General features: G+C 38.5%; 1 protein-coding gene across 7 annotated transcripts; it reads left to right on the forward strand.

The window, feature by feature from the left end:
* Positions 1-2076: 2076 nt before the first annotated feature.
* ANKRD46 (ankyrin repeat domain 46) lies at positions 2077-22414 on the forward strand. Of its 7 annotated transcripts, none has more exons than XM_027692322.1 (5): positions 2078-2124; positions 7302-7503; positions 15046-15388; positions 16708-16866; positions 21361-22414. In XM_027692322.1, exons 3-5 carry the CDS (start codon positions 15078-15080, stop codon positions 21575-21577), a joined length of 687 nt encoding a protein of 228 aa, XP_027548123.1. In that variant the 5' UTR covers positions 2078-2124; positions 7302-7503; positions 15046-15077; the 3' UTR covers positions 21578-22414. The 7 variants fall into 7 exon arrangements, with proteins under 7 accessions (XP_027548126.1, XP_027548123.1, XP_027548127.1 ...); XM_027692326.1 differs by having other exon boundaries at positions 2108-2124; positions 7403-7503; XM_027692324.1 differs by lacking the exon at positions 2078-2124 and adding an exon at positions 2221-2461.
* Positions 22415-22591: the final 177 nt, after the last annotated feature.

Genomic DNA, 22591 nt, shown 5'->3' on the forward strand with positions numbered 1-22591 from the left:
AGAAAAGCAGCCTTGGCAGGGCAACATAAAGCCACTGATCTTATCAGCCATGTCTGGCTGCTGATACAAAACTCAGTGAACTAAGAAAATTGCAGTTGAGAATTAAGAAGGAGGTGTGAAAGTAAGGCAAGGTGTGCTGTTGTGTTAAACAGTGATAGTATGGAATGCTATACTTCATTTTATACAGCAAATTTGAAGTGGTTTAGGTCTTTGTGCACCAAGCTGTGTTATTAGAGAATTAATATAAAATCTTAAACCAGGCTTAGCTAAATTCTAAATGTTGTGATTGCAGTATTAGTGTTCGTAAGGTTTTGTTTTGCTATTCCTCTATTTTTCTTTGCAAGATGCTTGGAAAATGTATTAAGTTTCTTTTGTACATTCTCATTTTAAAAAGTGTTTTTGAGTTGAGTTGTTATAATTTTGCCATTAGCATCTGCAAGAGTCTTACAAACCTTTGCTCTGAGTTGTCAGAAAGTTTAACTGATGCTGTCCAAAGACTCTGAAAACTTATACCAAATATTTTCTGCTGACTCATGAGAAGAAGAGCTTAACTTTTATTTTCTTTGTGGTCCTACAGGAGTACACTGTTACTACTGGATCAGCATAACAACCTGAAAATTCTTGTCTGAATAGACAACCTAGTACAGCAGTAAGATTTAGTGGGAAAATGAAGAAGCAGAAGGTGGAGTTCACAGATAGTGAGGCTGTGATGCAGAATGTGCCTGCATCTAGGCAATTCTGCTGTTCTGTCTTTTAGAAATCTTGAAAAAGGCATGAAATAACTTATACAGAGATAATGCATGCAAAACTCAGTTTCAGCTTCCTTGATGTCAGTTATTGCAGCACGGTTGCCATAGCTTCACAATAGACACTTTCAGTAGGGTTTTTCAGGACATTTACTTTGCAAACATGTATCACGAAGAAAAACCTGTGCTACAAATTTTCCTTATAAAACAGAAAACTGCAGATACATGCAATGGAACTGCGTAGTTTGTCTGCTTATACCTGCTGGGTGATACGGTATTAGGAAGCTTCAGACAGTACATGGTAACTTTTAGGAAAAGTAGAATTGAAAGGAAACACTGATACAGGTGTTATGCTTAAAGTTAAGAATGTGTGACTAACAGTATGCAATCTAATTCAGAAGGCCTAGTAGGCAACTAAAGTTCCTATACATATGTCCTCGTGGCCACCATAATGCCAAATAACATGGATGTTGGTATATCTGGAACTGCTGTTCCATCTGCACCCTACCTAGTACATTGCAATAAGCCTTAGAGTAGCAACAACTGCTCTTGTGTCCTGTCCCAGGACAGAAAAAAAAAAAAATTAATTGTCTCTGAAATATCTCAAAGAGATCAACCTGAAATATCTCGGAGATCACCTGAGCAGTGAGATTTTCTAGCTTATGTTTGTATCTACCCATAATTATTGACATGCATATGCTCTTCTAACTGTTTATTCGTTTCACTGTAGGTAGTTCATTCGGGTTTTATATCAAGGAAAAGATTTTTGGTTAGGCCAAATGAAGGAGACTGTGTATTTGGGAAAATAAAAGAAGAAGACCTGTGATAATTTGTTTTAGATACTGTCTTTCAAAATGAATTGTCTGGAAATAATAAACCCATTGCTGAAGAATTGAATTAAAAGGCAACCCCCTCCCAAAACCTCCTTTCAGGGAGTTGTAGAGAGCAATAAGGTCACCCCTGAGCCTCCTCCTCTCCAGGCTGAACACCCCCAGCTCCCTAAGCCGCTCCTCATGACTGGTGCTCCAGACCCTTCACCAGCTCCCTTGCCCTTCTCTGGATCCACTCCGGCACCTCAATGTCCTTCCTGCAGTGAGGGGCCCAGAACTGGACACGGGACTCGAGGTGCGGCCTCGCCGGTGCCGGGCACAGGGGGATGATCACTGTCCTGGTGCTGCTGGCCGCACTGTTCCTGATTCCCTGCCTCCCAGCGGGCCGGCACCGCTTCCCTGGCTCGGCGGAGCTGCGCTGTGAGGGACGGACGGTGCGGGGCCCGCCCGGCGGCGGCGGCCTCCGCCCAGGAGGGGGCGCCCGTTCCGCCCCCCCCGGCCCGTCCGCCCGCCCGTTCCGGCCCCGAGCGCCCAGAGAGCCCGGGCAGGTACGGCGGGAGCGGGGCTGGGACGGGCCGGGAGGGCAGGGCCGGGGGGCTGGGAGAGCAGGGCAGGGCGCTTTCGCCCAACCCAGAGGTGTGCCAGGCCCGGGAAGGGACCCGGGGACGGGCCCTCGGCAGTGCCTGGCCCGGGAGCCGTGGAGGTGGAGCGCAGTGATGCGGTTTGGTGGGAAGAGGTTTGGTGGGAGAACAGCGGGAGCAGTGCCAGCCTTCAGAACGGGAAGGGAGGGGAACGGGCACGGGAACGGGAACGCGTCCTCCCTCCTGACAGGACGTTGGTAAGTGTGCGGCTTTGGAACGCGCTTTCTAGGTGAAAACAACGAAGGTAAGTGAAACTAAAATACGTATTTCAACCTATCCTCAAAACTGTCTTTGATAAAGCAGTTACTGTTTTTAAGGGAAATGGAGTAGTTCCCGTTTTTTTCTAGATGACTAAGGCCGCTGCACATTGTTACTGTGCTGAAAAGGTAGGGTTAACACCCGAATTGTAAAGAGGATGGGGAAGTAACTGGAGACAAACTACGGTGAGTAATGTTGAATGGAAAATCCATCAAATCTGAATATCAAAGAGTATAAAATTAGTTCTTTGAAGATCTGTCTTGAGACCAATCTTATTAAATATTTCATAGAGATCTTGAGGTAGCAATTAAAACTTTACTGTCTTCATTTGGCAGTGATGAAGAATTGGGAAGCACTGGCAATATAGAAGAGGGTTATGGGACTACACAGAAAGAATGGGGTGATCCTGAGAACTAGAATATGAAATAAGTACTGTAACAATTTAAAGAACAAGGGTTTACAGTTGTAACCTTGTAAGGAAACAATATACAGAAGAAATTCTTACCGGTTGAAAGCAACACAAAACCAGAGTATGTGTTAGGTAGTTACAAGATATGCGATGTGGAAAAGGTAGATGCTGACTACAGTGATCCAGTAAAAGAAGTTATTATTGCCCACGAACAGAACTCTAGAATACTTTATATAACGTTAATCATTCTCAGGTAAAAAAGTAAAGTAGAACAGGTGCAGGAAGATGTGCCTTGGACAGGTAGGGAAATTAAGAGTCTGTTGGAAGAAGTATTTGACTTTTTTGATTTTGTCAAATAAAGGCCTTTTTTGCTCTCTATCAAACCCATCAAGGTAAACACTGAGAAGGGAATAAATTGAGGTAAAGAATTATGTTGATACATGAATAATTTAACACAGATTTTAAGATTAATAATATATGAAAATTTCTAACTATCAGAGAGCACTGATGTTCAAGAGCAGCCTTCCAAAAGGTCAAGGAAGAGCAAAAGCCCAGCACTTTTTAGATAGAATGTGACTGATGTATTCAAGTAATGATTTTGTTTGCTGCAGCAGAGTTCTAAGCTTAATGTTACCTGTAGACTATAGATCAGTTTTCCTTTTGTTCATTTGTGAAATAGATTATTAGCAAGAACTTGTTAAATATGTTTTTTAGAAGAAAAATATTTTAAGTAATGTTTGCAGTCAAATAGTAGGGTTGGTGACAGTCAGAAAATTATGCTGCCTAATTGCTCTCTTTTTGAGTGGAAGAGAAGATGTGAAGAGTAAGCTGAGTTGAGGGCTGAAGTGTAGTATGTACATCTGTCTTCTTACCAGAGCAATGTGAGTTTGCCTCTGCAAGAGGGCACTATAAAAATCTGTTCTATCTGTAATCAGTGACAGATTTCCTCTCATCAGATTTGTATCCTTTAGTTAGAATTGTCTCATCCGCAAGAGCGAGGGGTTTGAAGCAGTGCTTTAAGTTGACTATATTATCCCACCTCATATTCTCGTGCACTTAATGTCAGAACATGTGTGGCCTTGAAGTCCTCATCTACAGCGCAGGACCAGAGATACCTGCTCATCCAAGGAGTGAACTACTAGTGACTTTTCTAGGGATTTGAGTGTCCTGGATATGGGTATTTTGGGGCTACTGCTATTGTCTTTTGATCAGAATGTCAGTTGATTGCCTCCCACGTGATCTCAGCTGTGCATGTTCTGCTTCCAGGTAGGTCAATTAATAAGCAGATAAAATATTTTAGAAGGCATTGGTTTATACACATTACGTGAAATACATGATTCGTGATGCATTCAACTTTCTCCAGAGACCATCCACAGAATGCTGTTGGAGTAGATGACAGGCATGTCTTGGGTGCATGGGCTTGTTCCACTAAAGTTCAATTGTCAGTATTTATTGTGATTCTGTCTTCATCTAAGTCAAGAGCACAAATACTGAAATGGTCGGTTTTGTTGAGGTTTGCTTTGCTATTTAAAGTGATTCTTAATAAATATGTGGAAAGAAGTTTTACCTTGCTCAGCACCTCACTGAAGCCATATCTGTTACAGAACTTAGCTTCTGGCTTTGATTCATGTGTCAACACCACTTTTCCCAGTGGCATGTCTTTCTTTTACTCCTCAGTAAAATTTCAATTGGCTGAGTGGAACAGAGCTGCTTAAACCCCAGTTTTGTCACTCAGCAGGTTTCTCGCATCCAAGTAGTGCAGCTACATCAGCGGAATTTTATGACATAAAGTCAAAGACATAAATCCTGCAACGTTTGTTGATGGGGTTATATTCTTCATCGTGCTCAAGACCTCTTATTAGTGTCCGACCAGCAGTAATGGATGGTAACAGAAAAAGGGCAGCAGCACATTTCAGGAAAGGCCTCTGGTGTATGGGTTTCCCATGGATTGTGTAGAATGCTTGTCTGACTTCTTCATCTCAACTTTTTCGTTCAGAGAAGTGTTTGCCTGCCTGTGCTATGTGTTAGTATGTTAGGGACTGGTTCTGCCTGAGTTTGAGTACATCTTCAGAGGATTGCTGCACAGGATTGTAGTTACAGCTGATGTGGATTTTCGGGAAGCATCAGAAAAAAGGATCCTACCAAAGGCTTTTGAGGAGACTTGATGCTTATAGCATCTAGGAGGTTTCTTAGTTGCAGAAATAGCTGGGTTGAAAAGTTAAAAAGAAGGCAAAAAGAAATTTCCAAAAAAGAGAAGGGGACAGAAAGGTGGCACAAGTGAGAAGAAGACAGATGAAACCATTTTGCTGTCATCTGGCACCATTTTGCTGCTCCAGCTTGGTGCACCGACATCTGGGATAGTGTGCATGGTTCTGGTCTCTGCATCGGAAGAAGGATACAGCGAGTTAGAGGAAGGCAACGGAAAGGGACAAGGAGATCAGCTTCCTTAACAGGAGAGACTGTAAAGTCAGTATTGTTCACAGAGGAGATGTCTGGGGCATGACCAAGACTTATGAAATGAAGGCAATGGATAAAGTGAGAGTTATTCATCCAGTCTTGCAGCCCTGGAATTGGAGTTGCTTGCTGGGGCAGGTGGGAGGGTGGTTTCAGATGGATATAGGGAAAGATGACATGGGCAGCTGTGGAGGTGGAATGTGGGCAGGCTCAGGAAGGGATTAGAAGGTGGACAGTAAGACTGTTGAGGGGCTGTGGTGGCTGCTGGGGTGTGTTTGGGGAATGAACTGCAGGAAGCAGCCAGGCTCATGTGCTCTCCCAAAGAAGGCCACTGATGGCCACTGTTGAAAGCAAAGTGCTGGGCAAGAGGGATCGATCTGATCCAGGACAGCAGTTTTAGTGAACTTATGATCAGTCTTTTTCGTGGAATAATTTTAGTTCTGTGGGGTTCAGTTCTGGATTTTGAACTGTTAGAATTTCCATGAACAACCTAGAAAAAGCAGTGAGCAACAAGGTGATAGTATTTGCCAATGACATGGGTCAGCTATGAAAAGCTGCAGAAGGACCCTGTAAGACTGAGTAGCTGGGTAATATAACATAATAGCACATGAATTCAGCGTAGGTAGAGTTCACCTTGAACACTCTGGTCGAGTCATCCCTGGTCTGACTCGCAGCTCAGACAACATGTAGTAGAAATGAGTGATATTCAGAGAATCAAAGCAAGAATGATCATAGACATAGACCCCCTTCCAAATGAGGAATGACCAAGCAAGCTGGGACTTGAAAATTCATCCTAGAAAGGGATGTCTGAGGATGATAAGATGAAGGCCTGTAGAATCTTGAGTGGCATGAAAAGAATGGGTAGGGGTCCACTGTCCCTTTTTCCTGCAGGAGATCTGGTGGTCCACAGGTGAAGCTAACAAGGCCCTGATTCAGAAAGATCAAAAGCTGTTGTTTTTCACAGGTAACTGAGTTGATGAACTTACCAGACTATGTTGTGGATATTAGAAGTATATATGTTGATGTGGAGAAAGGGCAGATTCAGAGGTGGAGGGGGAGTAGAAACCCTACCCATTTTGAATAGAAAAAGCAGTATTATATATGCTTGCTCTATTCTATGTGTTTTCCTGGCCTTTGCTTTTGGCCACTATTTGAAAAATTATATTAGGCTCAAATGGACCTTTGCTCTGATCTGCTGTGGCTGCTTTTATGTTAGCTTCCTATTCAGAGGAGTAATAATTGACATGGACTTTTCTTTTGCACAATTTTTCTTCATCCTTTCTCAAACAGAACTTGTAAAACCTTTTTAAAGAAACATGGGTATTGCCATTTATTGACTAGACATTGGGTTTCTGTAACAGTCCAATAAAGCTAACACGATCCCAGATATGGGGGTAAAAACTGGAATACCTTTATTGAACACACAAACCACTATTTAAGGGTCTCGGGGGCTTAACATGCTAATAAGGAGGCAAGGTTATGTCACATAGGGGATTCCACAGTCTATTAGCATTTCCAGTAGCAGGGGGTGACATAAGGGAAAAAAGAGATTTACATTTCTTGGATCCCATATTTATATTTGGGGGGAAAAGGATTTGATATTTCCAGTAAGCAAGATTATACTGGGGAAGGGTGGTCAGCTTTTCCTGAAATATGGATTTACACAGGGAGGGAGAAAACAATGGCATATCTGATAGCATCATGCAAAGTCTCTCTACGTCCTGCTGGGGGAGGCAGGTCAATGGATCTTGACTGGTCTTTTAGATGGTGGGTTTTTCCCCAGCCCCTGTGGCCCAAGGTTTCCTGTTTAATCCTAGCAGTTCCTTTTCTGTTGGTATCCGAATTTTGGACTGCAGCAGGTTTCATCTTGAATATTGAGTCTTTTATAGATAAGTTAGTGGCTTTTGCTAAGTTATCTGAAGGTGGAAGTTTTCCCTGTACGAGTGATGTCTTTTGTTTCCAGGCTCAGTAGGATCCATTGATGCAATTGGCAAACATCAGTTGAGCTACTTTGCTCTCAGGTTCTTTTCCATCATCTTCCATTACAGTTTTGGTCAATTCCAGCCTCTGCAGATCAGGAGCTTGAGGGTGGCCTCCCTGATTCTCCTCAGACTTGCCTGTTGTCCTGGGAACCCATAGGCTGCTGGCCCCTTTGGTCCCTTAAGATACTGTGTTGGGCAGACACTATTACTACAGGTTTGCCTACCTGGAGAAATTTTTGAGCCTAAGCGTGGTGAAGTAACTATTTATGCAAAAATAGCATCAATATGTGTATATTAATTAGAAATACAACCTTAAAAATATTACCATTTCATCTTGCTATGTCACATAACGTGATCCAGTATGATACGATTAAGTTTTTAAAGTCATACTGTGTTGATAAAGATTTAGAAAGATTATTTGAAACAGCAAATATATCAGCTAACTATTTGTCTTTGACTAACTGGTTTAATGATTTACTGTGTGAACATGAAAATTCTGAGCAGAAATATCTGTAGCAGCAGTCATAGTAAGAGTTGTGTATCTGACAGCGTTAATTGTCTTGTCATTGGTATTATTTGTTTATATAAAATAATGAATTTTAACAAACAATAACAAATACATAAATAATAAATAGATAATTTGTTTAATAAACAATGTGTTGTTTTAAAGGTAAAGTCAACATACAGCTATCTATAAATTTAGGAGACATCTGCTTTTTAAAGTGACCTGCTTCCGTTCACTAGCCACTAAGCTGGATTTGATGTTGCACACCAAGGCTGTGTCATCAAGGTTATATATGACCAAGAGCATATAAGCAATTATACACATTGTAAGAAAAATATTAAGACAATACAAACTGTATAGTAATAAGTCATTTGGTGACAGGTTCTTAATTTACTTTATTGTTCTTATTAAGTTCTGACTTCTGATGATTCCAGCTACACACAGAAAGTTTTTCCCATGTTCGTAGACTTGTCATCTCAGACTTACTATTTCCCTAGGTAAGGACTGGGCCTTTTGTGTGTGGGTAGGGGGACAAGTGTTTTGGATTTAGTTTTGGGTGTTTTTTAAGAACAGGCATAAATGCATACTTTTTAAAATTAAATATCTTTGTCTTCAGAACTCATATACCAAAGTCTTCATTTCACTAATACAGAACTAGAGCTTGAATGAGATTTGGAATAGCACTTTGGATTGCAGAATGCTTTTTAATCAAATTTTATAAAATCTTATTTTCATGCTTTTCATCATTTCCTTCTCAGGAAAATAGAAAACACCACAAATGTAGAAAAGGTGCTCTATGTGCCTCCAGGCTTATGCACCACACCAGTACCTAAAGGGAGCCCGCGAGAAGGCTGGAGAGGGGCATTTTACAAGGGCATGAAGTGATAAGACAAGGGGCAATGGTTTTAAACTGAAACAGAGCAGGTTTAGATGGACATAAGAATTAAATTCTTTCCTGTGAGGGTGGTGAATAACTGGAATAAGTAGCCCAGAGAATCCGTGGATGCCCCATCCCTGGCAGTGTTCAAGGCAAGGCCAGGTTGGGTGGGGCTTTGAGCACCCTGGTCTGGTGGAAGGTGTCCCTGCTCGTGGCAGGGGTGTTGGACCAGATGACCTTTAAGGTCCCTTGCAACTCAAACCATTCTATGATTCAATGATTCACTCCAGTGGGACAGAAATGTGTCGGTCCACGTGGTGGCAGTGTCCATCCAGACAGGAGTGCTGTACCTCCCTTGGCAGCCTGTGAGCACCGCCAGGAGCGATCCTTTGTTGCTCATTTACTGTTGTCTTTTTTTCCAGAGGACTGCTTCGACTCTGCAGCAAATTTAAACACAAACACTTAATTAGGAGTGGAACAAATTCTCTCTAGTCTGTTAAAACCCAAACAAATGAACCAATAACAAAACAATATGCAAAGACCTTTAATATCTTCTTGATCAACATATACCCCACATATTCCCAGCAGGCACAGAGAAGGAATTTGAATGAAGGTTTGTGAAAAGGTTGATAATTATGACCAATGTGATTCAATAACTTTCTATAAAAACAGATGTATTCAAGCTGAGCACAATGATCAGAGAAGTACTGCAGTTATTTACTGATTTACCTGAGCCAGTTGTGGAGAATTTAAGTTACAGATGATTTGAAGAAATCTGTAAATTACCTTTCTTCCTAAGTAGTTCTTATGCAGAAGATGAAAAATGAGGAATGTTAAAAAATACTGAGCTATATATTTGATAGAAGTTAAGTGCACTGGAAGATGTAATGCAACTGAATTACCAGTTAAGTATAGGATAAGCAAGGATAAAATATTTGGAATCTCCTTGTTGATAGAAGTGTTTTAAAAGATAATTTATTTCGTATTGTTCCTGTATTTTGTGTACATAAATACACAAAGCTTGTACTGTTTTATCTGGGAAAGCATTCTGCAACTCTGGATTGGCATTTGAAATCTTGTATATTTTTTATCTTGTACTGTTGACATACTGTACAATGATGAACAAAGATCCCTATTTCCCAATGCTATCATTTGCTGATCCATAAAAGAGCAGCAATAGTTGTTGAAACCTTTTCATAAAGCACTTCGTAGACCATATGTGTAAAGCCCTTTGTATATGCAGTGCACTTAAGTTTCTACTTACAGGATGGCCCTGCCAATCAAGAGAATATACCTGTATGTCTCATGTCTGTATAAGGGAATGGGAATGATTCAAAAGACAAATGACATAAAAAATGTTCTTCTATTACCACATACCCAGGTGTCTGACTAGAGACATGAGAGGGGATGTGGGTGTTACGAGCCTGCTGTGATCCTTAAATCCAGGAACTGTTGGAAAAAAATCCTAAAGTTAGAAAGGGAAAATGCTGCAAAACATAAATGTATGTAAAGCAGACATCATGCTGTGTTGAATCTGAGCTCCTGCTTTTAGCAGCAGATCCGTATTAGTGGAGTCATAAAACTTTGTTCCAATTGGACTGAATAGGTAAAGGTTTCCAATAGAAGATACAGAAATCTCAGTGGAACTTGATTTAGGTAATGGGGTTCTTTCTTAAACAGAAATGAGCTGATCACATAATTTTTTACTAAATGTAACATTTATTCAGTTAAATGACTTCTCAGTGACTTACACGTAAATACATGTGTGCATGAAAACAGCAGTATTGGAATGTTTTTCATTCATTTAAATACTGAAGAGGAAGAGCTCTGCAGGCCACTGAAGTGCTCTCCAAGTTCATTACAGAAAGAGGAAACTGTTTGCCACTATTGAGTTGACAAATGCAAATTTTGCAAGTAACACATATTGGGTTTTTTTGGTGGCATGGGATGGGAGATGGTACTTTTTACTGGTTTTGGTTTAGTTTCCATTTCTTGGTGGTGGCAACTTCTCTAGTGGTAGTCTTACTGATGCTTAGGTTTTACATGTCAAAGTGTGTATTAATATTGAGAAGTCTCAATGATTGAGCAATCTGGTATTGTCCTGTTGTCCTGACGTGCTGTTTTGAAATAGGGACAATTACTTCAGTTTCTCTGAATGTTCTGGGAAATACTGTAGTTTTGCAGAACTGGTGTATGCTATGTAGCAGTGACTGGGTGATTAATCACAACTTGGCAGGTTTATTAATGTTTTTGTAGTGGAGGGATGGGTCCCATTAGTGATTCTGTCTCACAGTCAAGCTGTTCTCTCCTGTTTCTGGAGCTTTTTGGTAGCTGTTGAATTTAATGAGAAGGCAGAGACAGCAGCATGTATTTATTGTAAAATAAAACTGTCCATGATTAGTACAAATTTCAGCCTAGTTTAAGAAGTGACAGAATTTGCATTTAGCAGGCGTGAACATGTCCTACAACAGATCACTGTGTGACACTGAATTACCATTGTGCACAGTGTAGTGAGAGACAATTGACTCCTAGTAAATAAAAGTCAATTATTCTTACAGAATCACTTAATATAAGCATTCCTTTTGAAAACAAACCAGTTTGGTTAAGTTTTCTTATCCTGTACTAGCCCAAATGTGTAATTGAAGAAGTGGCTTACAGCATAATTTCTAAAATTGTTACTTAAAAAGTAATACACAGTGTTGAGGCCATATAAATGTTGTGTAAGTCTAGGGAAAATGTATTCTCATAGTATGCCTTTCTGATGGGAATCTTTCTAGCTTGGGAGAATGTCTTTGAATTTACTTTTTTTTTTCGCAAAATAATTTTCTATCAAAGTACCAAGTTATTAACAACAAAACTTTTTTTTTAAAAACAAAATTATTATTTAACAGATACATTTTCAGATAGTGATGCATTTTTAGAAGCAGTAATTTATTTCAGTTTTTAGAAACTAGATTTATTTAACTCTTAGTAGTACTAGTTTTTAGAGATGTTCATTTTGCAATATTTTGTGTCTTGTTACTAATACAAGTCCATTTATCCTAATTTGTGCCTGTAAAATCAGTGCTTAATGGTAGGTGTACCAGCTTTGAGACAGGTTCAGAGTTTTTAACCGATTCACTTTCAAAAACGATTTAAAGAGAATGGCTAATGCCATTGTGTTTCTAAATTTTGTTTCTCAATCTGCAGCATTAGATACTTATTGAAGCAGTAAGCTTTTTGATACATAATGTGGTCAGAAATGTAACCACCTTTTGTTTATTCAAAAATATTTAATGAAGTTGACTATCGCAATTTTTTTAAGAGTTTTATTAGACAGGAAATTTTACTAAGTTGGGTTAAATTTGAGACAAGAACACGTCATTTGGGGGCTGACATTTTAAAGATGCTGCATAGTTGAGCTTTGTATGCAGCTCATATCTGGCGTAGGTTAGGTAGCCATATGTGAAATAGAATTGTGTTTGTAGAAAAAATCTTTTTAATCACAAAGCTAAATCAAACCAGATGATCCAGATTGTCTTATTTTCCCCTCCACCTTTTTTTTTTTTTTCTGGTGAATGTGTGCTTAGTCCACAATCTTCGAGTGTTGGGAAGAAAGATTTGGATTTGCTAGGGTTTTTTGTCTTTCTTACTGTGAAATACTAAGGTTTTACTTTAGTCTTCTACACATGAGTCATTGATTCTAGAAGATTCTAGTGATAATAAATTTTAAATCAGAATTACTTCCAGTCACACATTCTGTTAACTGCTAATCTTTGGGCTTCCTTTTCTGAGAAGATAAGGAGGTGACTTTTTTCCCTGGTATTATTAGCTAATGTTTCATCACAGCTGGGGAATTCTGTAAGGCTTTACCGGACATACACGTCTGGTATGAAAATATAAACATTAGCTTACATTTAACAGAGCATGCCATGCCATTTCTCAAATAGCCTGAGTCTCTTCCAGTATAATATTCTCATGTTGATTTATGTTAGGCCTTGTTTTATTAAACAGGTTTAAACACTCAAGTATTATTTTACAAGCGAATCACAATCTTTTTGTCAAGTACAAGTAGGGGTTTGTGCTGTTGATATGCTGTTACTATGGCTGATAACTGGAGGTTTTAAAATGATTTATGATCTTGCTTTAGGGAAGATTTAGTGCAGAGGTCACAATCACATCATACAGAAAGTGGTCCCACTGTTTTTCTCAGTGAAGATTGGAGTAGCGGAGTGGAAGAAGGATTCTCGTATTTGTGATTTGGGTGGGAAATGGGCAAGAAAATTGAACTTGCTGTCAGCTGGGAATCCTAGCTTTGCAACATCCAGGGGGGTGTAACATATTCATTGAAATGCAAGTAATTGCATTGTCCTTTCTTGTTGTATCAAGTCATAAGGAAGCTGTTAGTGCCCTAAATGACATCAGTCTTGCACAAAGTTTTGCTGTGTATCAGTGAACTGGCCTTTTGCTATTGGAAATGGTTATGGAAAAGGGTTCTTGAGCCAGTGATTTACCATCATGTGCTTGAAAACATACTTGCAGTGTAGGGGAATGTACTCTGCTTAAAATCATTCCTTATACAGATACCAGGACATAGAATTTATTCCTATCTCTTTCTCTTCAGCGTCCAAGAAAGAAAAAAAAAAGTTGTGCATTCCTGCACTGGGAAACAGTGTTGATACATGTAGCAGAATTTGTCCAGATAGTAAATACAACCTAGTGAAGTTTAAATATGATTTATTAACCTCAACAGCCCCAAGTGCTACAGCTCTTAATCAGACCAGTGCATAAACATTTTGAAATTACTTATGTAGATACTTTGATCTTGAATTTGATCTAAAACATGGGGGAAGAGCTATAAAATGTAGACATTATGAACTCTCAGAAAAGGAGATGTTTTAAATTGAGTTCTTTGGCTACTGGCCATATTTCCATTCTCCTGGCTGAATGGATGCACTAGTGTGGAAGGATACCTTATATAGATGAGAAAATTTAAATCTGGCTATAGCAGTTTTAATAAGAGGTTCAAATATTAATTAGAACCCTGTTACACCATGAGCCCAAAATAGAAACTCTGGGCAAGTGAAAAATACTGTTTCAAGTGAGGTTTCGGTTTACTTTATGTTCAAAGCTTATCTAGTAAAATCACTTTTCCCTCCTGTCACTTGAATTGTGTCATGTCTGTATTGAGATTTCTTGTATGGAATTGTACTGGTTTATATTATTTTTTCTTTTCTACCTCTTCTCCAAGGCAGTGCAAAGAGAGGGCTGTTGTCCAGTCTCCTAGATGTTATCATTCCTTCTTAGCATTGCCTCATACACATTCTACCATTCTCTTGCTCAGTCATTCTCTTTTTTCCTTACTGTTTTCAAGTAATCTTTTCTGTGTCTGATAAGCACATAGTGTCATCATACCCTCATTATTTGACTCATCCATGAATATTCTTCTGCAAAACTTAAATCATAGTTCATTAAATATTCTATATCAAGTAATCTATGGTGAAACATTTATTTTCCTCTTTTAGGTCCTGATACAGAAAAGGACTTAATCCTTTGTTTAATATTAAGCCAGAGAAATTTCAATTGTGCTTCTCCGTATTGAGGTTCTAGTCGAATCCACAGCAGCTCTGTACTTAATTTTACCATTGTCTTCCTTGTACCCACTTCCAGTTTTCACTTTCAAGTGGGCAGTTTCACCTAATGCATTCAGTTTTCTGTGGTCTGTATTGCTATTCTTGTTTGTTCAGTAGTTTGTATATCTGTGGCACTGTAAAAATAATGTTCTGCAAAGAGTATGGAAAAATGTATTTCTCGCAGAATGAAGGAATTAGTGTGTACATTAATCTAGCATTTTTAGCAACTGACTGTACTTTGTGCATTGAAGTTCAAATTCAGATGGTAAAAATCCCACTGGAGTAGTTTTGCTTATAAGCTGGTAAAAATTGCAGTTAGCATCACTGTACATGTGAACTGAATTGTTTACAGTTTCCCCATTTGTGACAGGTTCTTCCTTTCTGTCCTGATCTGCAGTGTTTTGCACTTTAATATCAATACCACTACATGTGATTGCTTAGTAGGTGAATGCTAATCACCTGTCTCGCATTTGTGACAGTGATCTTACCAGTTTTCTATAATAACGAAAGCTTTGCTGCTGTTTCCAGAGGTGTGAGTAAGACTAAATGAGGCTTTTACCGTATTACTAGAAGGGAATGCAGCACACAAAGTCAGTGTGTATGACAGGAAAATTTCAGAGTTGGCTTGTAAGCTAGTTTGCATTCTTGTTTTGGGACCTGAGCATTCTGCATATTTGCATTGTGTTTATTTGCCTGGTTTCACCATCGTTTCTTCCCGCTTAAATTTGCAGGTTGGTCACCTCCTCTGGAGGGATTTAGAACAATGTCCTACGTTTTTGTAAATGACTCCTCCCAGACAAATGTGCCGCTGCTGCAGGCTTGTATTGATGGAGACTTTAACTATTCCAAACGACTGCTAGAGAGCGGTTTCGACCCAAATATTCGTGACAGCCGAGGCCGAACTGGCCTTCACCTTGCTGCAGCCAGAGGAAATGTAGACATCTGTCAGCTCCTGCACAAATTTGGTGCTGACCTACTAGCCACTGATTACCAAGGTAACACAGCTCTTCACCTGTGTGGGCATGTCGATACCATCCAGTTCCTAGTTTCTAATGGACTTAAAATTGATATTTGGTAAGTAATTTTTTACAGCACATATATATATAATATATTAGTCTTCTGTCACCACAGCCTTGCATATAAATCTGCTGTTGCTGAAATGGTGTATTTGGTGCAATTCCACTTTTTAAAGATACCACTTAATAAAAACACAAACTAAGAAGACAGGAAAACAATGAGGGCACTTTTGCTAGTCTGTGCAACAAGCAAAGCAAATAAAAATAGCAGCTACTGGTGTGGGCTGCTGTATCTAATCCTGCCTCATTGATGCATTGCTGCCTTAGTTTGGCCAGACAGCCAGGTGTGGGTGGTTGGCACCAACGAAAAAAATCACATTGACCACTCTAAAAGAATTTTCTCCACTACAGTTCTATTGTTGTACTGGCTAAGACAAAGAAAATACAGTATATGTGTGTGTCAGTTCATTCCCATACTCCTCTGGTAACAATGCTTTCTTTCAATGTTTTCGCCCTCCCTCAAAGTCTATGACTCAGTCCTTCTTTCAAATATTGTATATTCTTTCCTTCTGGCTCCCAGCAGCTGTCAGATGCCAGTACTCAGATGTAAGCTCTCAAGCTGCAAAATAACTAGCTGTTTCATTCCTGTACTGAATTACTTTGTTTGTGGAACTTTCTGCATATTCACGTGTGCAAAAACCAGGAGTAATTTGAAAAAACCTTTGAGTTTTTTTAATCTGTCCCTTTTCCACCTGTACCTCATTAATGTTTTCAACTCAGCAAAACTAGTTATTGGTAGACCAGATTATTTATGGGTTGTGGGTTGGGTTTTTTTCCCTTTATTTCAAACAGCTCTGGTGGAAATTCCTGGTCTGAAGGCAGCTCTGGTCCTATTCAGTATTATTTTAATAGCAGCAGAGGGACCATCTGTATTTTATTTCATTTTTGCCTGATGTCCTAATGGCCTCATGGAAAAGGAACTGAGGAGCCAGATTGCACAATTCTTTCTTGAAATTAGGCTTGAACTTGAACATTGCCGTAAATCTACTGTTTATTTTTTGCTATAACACCCTGAGATTCCAGTTAGAGTCCAACAAATGATGATTTTACTTAGAGGGAGAAAAGAGTTGTGCAGTTTCAAACCTGAATATACTGATTTTCTTCTATAGCCAATTATGCTGTAACTTGTATAGAGAAGATTTTTGTACTGTCTGATACAACAGAAAATAGTTCTAAATAGTTACTATTCTATTCTACTATACTACTGAAATAGTTCCAATAGTTACTAAATTGTAATATGTTATGCTGAGTTGACTTGTTACAAAATTTCTATATTAAAATTTTCTTTCCTTATGTCTTTTTGTGGGCTTGTTTTAGCAACCATCAAGGTGCAACACCACTTGTTCTTGCCAAACGAAGGGGTGTGAATAAAGATGTGATTAGACTGCTGGAATCCCTAGAGGAGCAAGAGGTGAAAGGTTTTAACAGAGGAGCTCATTCAAAGCTGGAAACAATGCAGACTGCTGAAAGTGAAAGGTATTTACCAAACAAAAATAATTACTAGGAGAAATGGCATTTATGGATTTTAGACTTTTGTGATTGACTTGATTGTTTATTCCTCAAAACAGATAATATGAAGTTTGGCCTGATATTATCAGACCAAATAAAAATCAAATGTTAAATTTTGGAAAAATCTATTTAAACAGATCAAATGTAAGGAAAAAAAGAACTTCTTCTATTGAGATTTTAATTTTATGATAGAAATTCTAAAAAATAATTACTCATTTTCCATTACAGAGTCTCAAAAATAAATATTCACAAAGTCAAAGAGAAAATAGCATGAGATGCAAAATGCCAATATCACAGGCTAACCTGACATACTTTTCCTAAGAGGGAATGTCTGCAAAGAAGGGGTAGCAGACTTTTCATCTATCTGAATTTGAATAAAGGATTTTATGTAGTGCCATATATGAAATTTTTATCAGCAGTAGTCCTGGAAAAGATGGAGAATAAGAATGTCATGGTGGCTAAAGAGATAGTTGATGGAGAACTGAAGAGCTCAGGAAAATTGCTGGCCATTTCGGGGAAATTATTGGGTTAGAGGGAAGTTACTAATGAATTCTTAAAGGTCTGGTTCTGGGACTGTGTTTACTTAGAATTTTCCTAAATAAAAAAGTAGGAGCATGTTAGTGATACCAAGACGTGAGATATAGACAACCCAGGGGAAAATTGGGATGACGCAGACAAAAACATGAGGTTACAAGGGAGAGGATATTAGCAGGAATGAATTGTCATTCAGTAGCACACAATGCACTTTACCAAAAGCTGGATGCCATAAAATAAAAGTTGGAAAGTAGAAAACAAAGGTATAGGAGAAAAGGCTTGATGTACTAGTCAGTTCCAGGAGTTGATGCTTCCCTGAAAAATGCAGTGAAGTCCTACAAGGCACAAAATGAGATATTTTCACTACATGAAGAAAACTGTCAGTCCTGTTGTTTAAAGCAACACTACCCTCATTTGAAAAGTTTAATTTATCCTTTCAAGAAGCATTGAGAGGCATTACTTGAAGCACTCAGGGAACTGAGCATCTCCTTATGAAAGAAGGCAACTAGAGCTTGTTTTAGCCTGGCACAGTGAACGCTGAGAGGTGTATGTGGTTGCTGACAAGAAATACTGGTTCTGAACAAAATAACTGTTTAAGACAAAAGGTGATGATAGCATAAGAGCCAAAGGATACAGATAAACCACAGATACTTTTGTGATTGAAAATTGGGAGTGGTTTTTTAACAATCAGCTTCCAAGACAGTCTTCTTGTAGATTTGGATGAGGCAAGAAACCTCGCAGGTTTCAAAGGATGATAATTCTCTTGCAGAAATCACTGAATTGCCAATAAACATGACAGAACATGGAACTGAGGTTAATAATGCAAGAAATCTTTTCAATACTGTTTTAGTTTTAATTCATATTGAAAACAGGCTATCAGTGTTGTTTGGAATACTTGCTCTTACACAGTATTTATTCAGATTTGGAGGGTTTTTTATGTTGTCGAATAATGATCATGAACTATGACTACTGGAACATTATAGTTTTGTCACATAACTGTTGATCAGTTTATGTCAAAATGTACACAGTCTGTACTGTAAATGAAAATGAAGCTGTGCAGATGGAGTTATCTGACTAAAGAGAAAAGGTGAAGCCAACAAAATTACAGAAATAATGCCAAACACTCCCAGTGAACAGATTTGAAGCTCTTTCTTACGCATCAGGTGACCACACCTATCAGAGAGAGTGTTTTAAGCCCTGAAATAGAAAATTTAATTTTATTCTCAAAATTACATGGTTATAAATTATAAGAATTTGTGCATAATACCTTTCTGACTTCACTAAATTTTATTGAAAGTTGCTTGTCCCACAGAAATGGATTTATGCTGGTTTTGTTTAAACACATGGACCAAGAGCTCAGCCCCATTTCCATTCCGATTTTTGATTGGATAGTGTCCCTTTAATGAACATAGCTTCCTTTCTGTTATTTGACCTTCATAAATGTTATATTGTTTGCTTTGGCTAGGAAGTCAGCAACTCTCCTTGGGGAGAGACACAGAGGCATAAACAGTGCACTACCCAGCTTGTTTGGGAATGTGTTTAAAATGTCTGAAATACATTATTTTAAAAATAACAAATAGCAGATGCCTACAGCAGCCAAAGCAAGTGAGCTCGTGTGCTGTTTGCTTTGTAAATAAATAATGCCTTTGTAACAGTTGGCTTTTCAGACCTCCACAGTTTCACTCCTCCCTCTTAGTATTATTTTCACATTTTAGAGACGTTTAGACTAATGTCTTCCGTCCTGCCCGTCCCCCAAATGTTTTACATTATGTATGAACCTGTGGAGAAATAATGCTCTTTCTAAAAACAGTCTCTGACTTTAGTTTTCTGCTCCTTGTTACATGCAGCAGTTGCTGCTGCTCTGGAAGCAGAGGCCAAAGTTCTGTTCCCGAGTCAGATGTGTTTTCGCTGGCTTTGCCCTGCCCCCAGAGGGGAGCGGCGCTGTGCTGTCAAGAGGCAGAGCTTGCTCTGTCTGTCTCGCAGCGCAGACGGTCTGTCCATCTGCACAGCCCAGCAGGACCTGTGGCTGTGCCCACAAGTGCGTCCAAATGTGAACTTCCACGTCCTGTTGGAAAAAGAAGAGAACATCTGTTTGGGCTGTGTGGCACAAACTCTTCTGAGGGCACTTTGCTGCATTACCCGTTCTTATGCAGCTGCAATTCATCATAAGAAAAAATATCTTGAATAGCATAGATTTTAATTGGGTCGTAATATAAAATAGAACAAATGTTTTCTAGGCACCCTTTTCCTTTTAATGAGAAGCATGTGATCCTTTCACTTAAATTGCATGGCACCTTTATTTAACCTCTCTGTAGTTATGCATTAACTAGTTAGTACTTAATGAGTAAGTTGTTCTATTCTCTTCTACACCAATGGCTGTCTTTTATTAAACCCCTTGTTTTGCTTGGGAAATCATAATAAGCAAGGAAGATTACTAAATCCTGCAGCTATGGGCAAGCAAAAATAGCTTTACAGGATTGTAAATATTTAAAAAATGAAAATACAAGCTGTTTAACAGGCAATTTCTGAAATCTGCACATGATGCTGCAATACTACAGCAAGCTGTGGGAGTTTAGGCTAATTGTTCTTTAGTGGCTGTACTTCCTGAGAAAAAATACCATATGAATAGTGTGAAGTTTTCTCGTGGTGTAATCTTAGAAGAGAGATTTTTTCTGATAAGGATCATTTGTCAATTCATTACTGTCACCAAGAAGAGCAGCATTTCTATAATTAGCTTTGACTTGGAAATTATTTTCCCCTGATTTTTTTTTTTAATTTTTATTATTAGTGCTGTAAGATATATCTAGGAATATGGTAACTGAAAGCAGCTAGAACCAAGGAAAAAAATTTTTTTTCTCTGCTTATGTTCTTCTACTGACATCATTGAGTAATTGATTCCACCATTTCCTTTCCGTGCTTGTCAGAGCTCAATCCTGTAAACACCCATATATGTAATTTCACTCAAGTGAGAAGTGGTAGGACTGTGCAGATGGTTGAAATTTTGAGCGCAATCAAGCAATGAGAAAGTTTTTCTATTCTTCATGAGGTTTTTCAGAGAGCAACAGAGAAAGTTTCCTGTTATAAACTAATTGTGAAACCAGCAAAATTGGCAGAATTATTCAAGAAGCCATACAGTATTGGGAACAACTTACATATTTTCTAAAGGTGACTCATTGTCAAGATGAGTACCTCGTTCCAATTTTATATTTGTTTCTCATTTAAAAGTGTAAGTTCTAGTCCCTAATTTATAATCTGACAATTTAAGGGGGCCTGATGGATTGCTAGTGCAATGTTAAAACATCAAGACAGTTGCTGAAAGCCATATGGCAGAAAACACAGCAATGCCAACTTGTTCAGAATGTTTCTGAACTTCTTGTTACCCAAATTTATTGTTTTATGTGATTTTTTTTTTTTATGCTAGAGAGGAGGCCTCTGTAACTAAGACATGCAGGAGAGTAGTAAAGATCACTACAGAATTCTGCGTCTAAATTAATAGTGGTTAAAGTTTCCATTTTATTCATCGGAGTTTATTTTTAGTCATAATTTGTTTTGTTAACAAGAGCTGGGCCCCTTGAGGTTTTAGCTTATGCTTCATTATATTTTACTAAGCCATATTTAGTAGGAATTATGAGGACTGACTTTTGAAGGCTTCTAGGTGGCAAGCCTGCAAATTCATGGCAGTTGTTCATATACAGATATCAGTCTCTTTGCACAGGTTAATAAAACATCCATGCAACTAAATTAAGTTTAGAGTTAAGAGTGTTTTCCTGGCCTGCTTTGTCTTGATTTAGCAGAGGCAGTGCTATAAATCTGTAGGTGGGTTTAATTTTTAATTTAGAATGTTTCAGTTGCCCTTAGTAGGATTACTGTCATATTTAAAGGTGCATTCTTTTGCTCTGATGTATTTTTAACTTGAATCCTTCATAGTGCAATGGAGAGCCATTCCCTCCTTAATCCAAACCTGCAGCAAGGTGAAGGAGTTCTTTCCAGTTTCCGCACAACGTGGCAAGAGTTTGTGGAAGACCTGGGCTTCTGGAGGGTGCTTCTCCTCATCATTGTCATTGCTCTTCTGTCGCTTGGAATAGCCTACTATGTTAGTGGGGTGCTTCCTTTTGTAGAGAACCAGCCTGAACTGGTGCACTGAAGCAAATGCAAAAAAGTGCACTGTGCTTTCCCCCGTTCTAATCTTATTTTGAGCTTCTTGGAATTATTCTCCTGGTGCAGACAGTGGCAGCTGTATATACTGTTTGCCTTTTGTACTTACTATTAACCCCTTTGAAACAGGGATTAATTAATTCGAAATAAAACACTAAATTCTAAAGCATTCCTAAGCTACCTCTGACTTACCTTGACTTGCAAGCAGCATGTAAAGATAACCCTCTCTGATAAAATATTATGTTTAGAAAAGACCTTTCATAATGAATGTTAAATTCCTGGGTATCAAAAATATATCCTAGTACAGAACAAAATTTGTTCTATTTTCCCTATAAAGAGAGGTAAATCTATTGTCAGATTTTTCTTGTATGTGCTTCAGTTGAAGCACATAGAAAGAAGATACTCTTAGGAGAAATTTTTCTTAGAAGAAAAATACTCTTTTAAAGGTCCTCCTCAAGAAATCTCAATAATGTAATAACACATTCTGATATATAGATAATAATAAGCTGCAACTCCATAGTTATTTTAATGCCTCTCCATAGTTTTGTATCTGCTAGTTTATAAAAAGAATGAGAAATAGTTCAAGTTTTACTATGTCTTTAATGTATAGATCACTCTTTTACTTATTAGATCAATGTAGTGCATCTTCCCCAGATGAATTTAATGTTGTTAATACCTGCCTGAAATAATTCTGTAGAACAAAGATGTTTGTTGTGCTTTGGAAGTAAAGTTGTTTCAGCCGTGGGCTCAAAATTTTGCAGTTTTGTTAAAATGTTACTAAGCAAACCTTTCTTTGTAAGGGTGATTAAAAAGTAATTTGGGTGTTCTGCTGTGTTTGTAATAATTCTGTAAGGTCGTTGTGAAGTATGTCGTGAAGGATAACTTTTTCTTCCTCCCACAAGGACCAGGCTGAACTGTATCACTTTGTTGTTTTCATGTTTGTGGAGAGAACTTGATTGAATAGAATTCCTTTCTGGAATTGTTTTCCATTTCAGTTGTTTTC

This window comes from Neopelma chrysocephalum, unplaced genomic scaffold, assembly GCF_003984885.1.
Source record: "Neopelma chrysocephalum unplaced genomic scaffold, ASM398488v2 Primary Assembly neopelma1_86, whole genome shotgun sequence".
Classification (NCBI taxonomy): Eukaryota; Metazoa; Chordata; class Aves; order Passeriformes; family Pipridae; genus Neopelma; species Neopelma chrysocephalum.

Bases quoted from the DNA above. Each gene is read 5' to 3' on its own strand.
- ANKRD46 (XM_027692325.1), top strand. From the start codon at position 15,078: ATGTCCTACGTTTTTGTAAATGACTCCTCCCAGACAAATGTGCCGCTG. The intron at 15,389-16,707 runs GTAAGTAATTTT...GGCTTGTTTTAG, and splicing joins GGACTTAAAATTGATATTTG to CAACCATCAAGGTGCAACAC. The intron at 16,867-21,360 runs GTATTTACCAAA...AATCCTTCATAG, and splicing joins CAGACTGCTGAAAGTGAAAG to TGCAATGGAGAGCCATTCCC.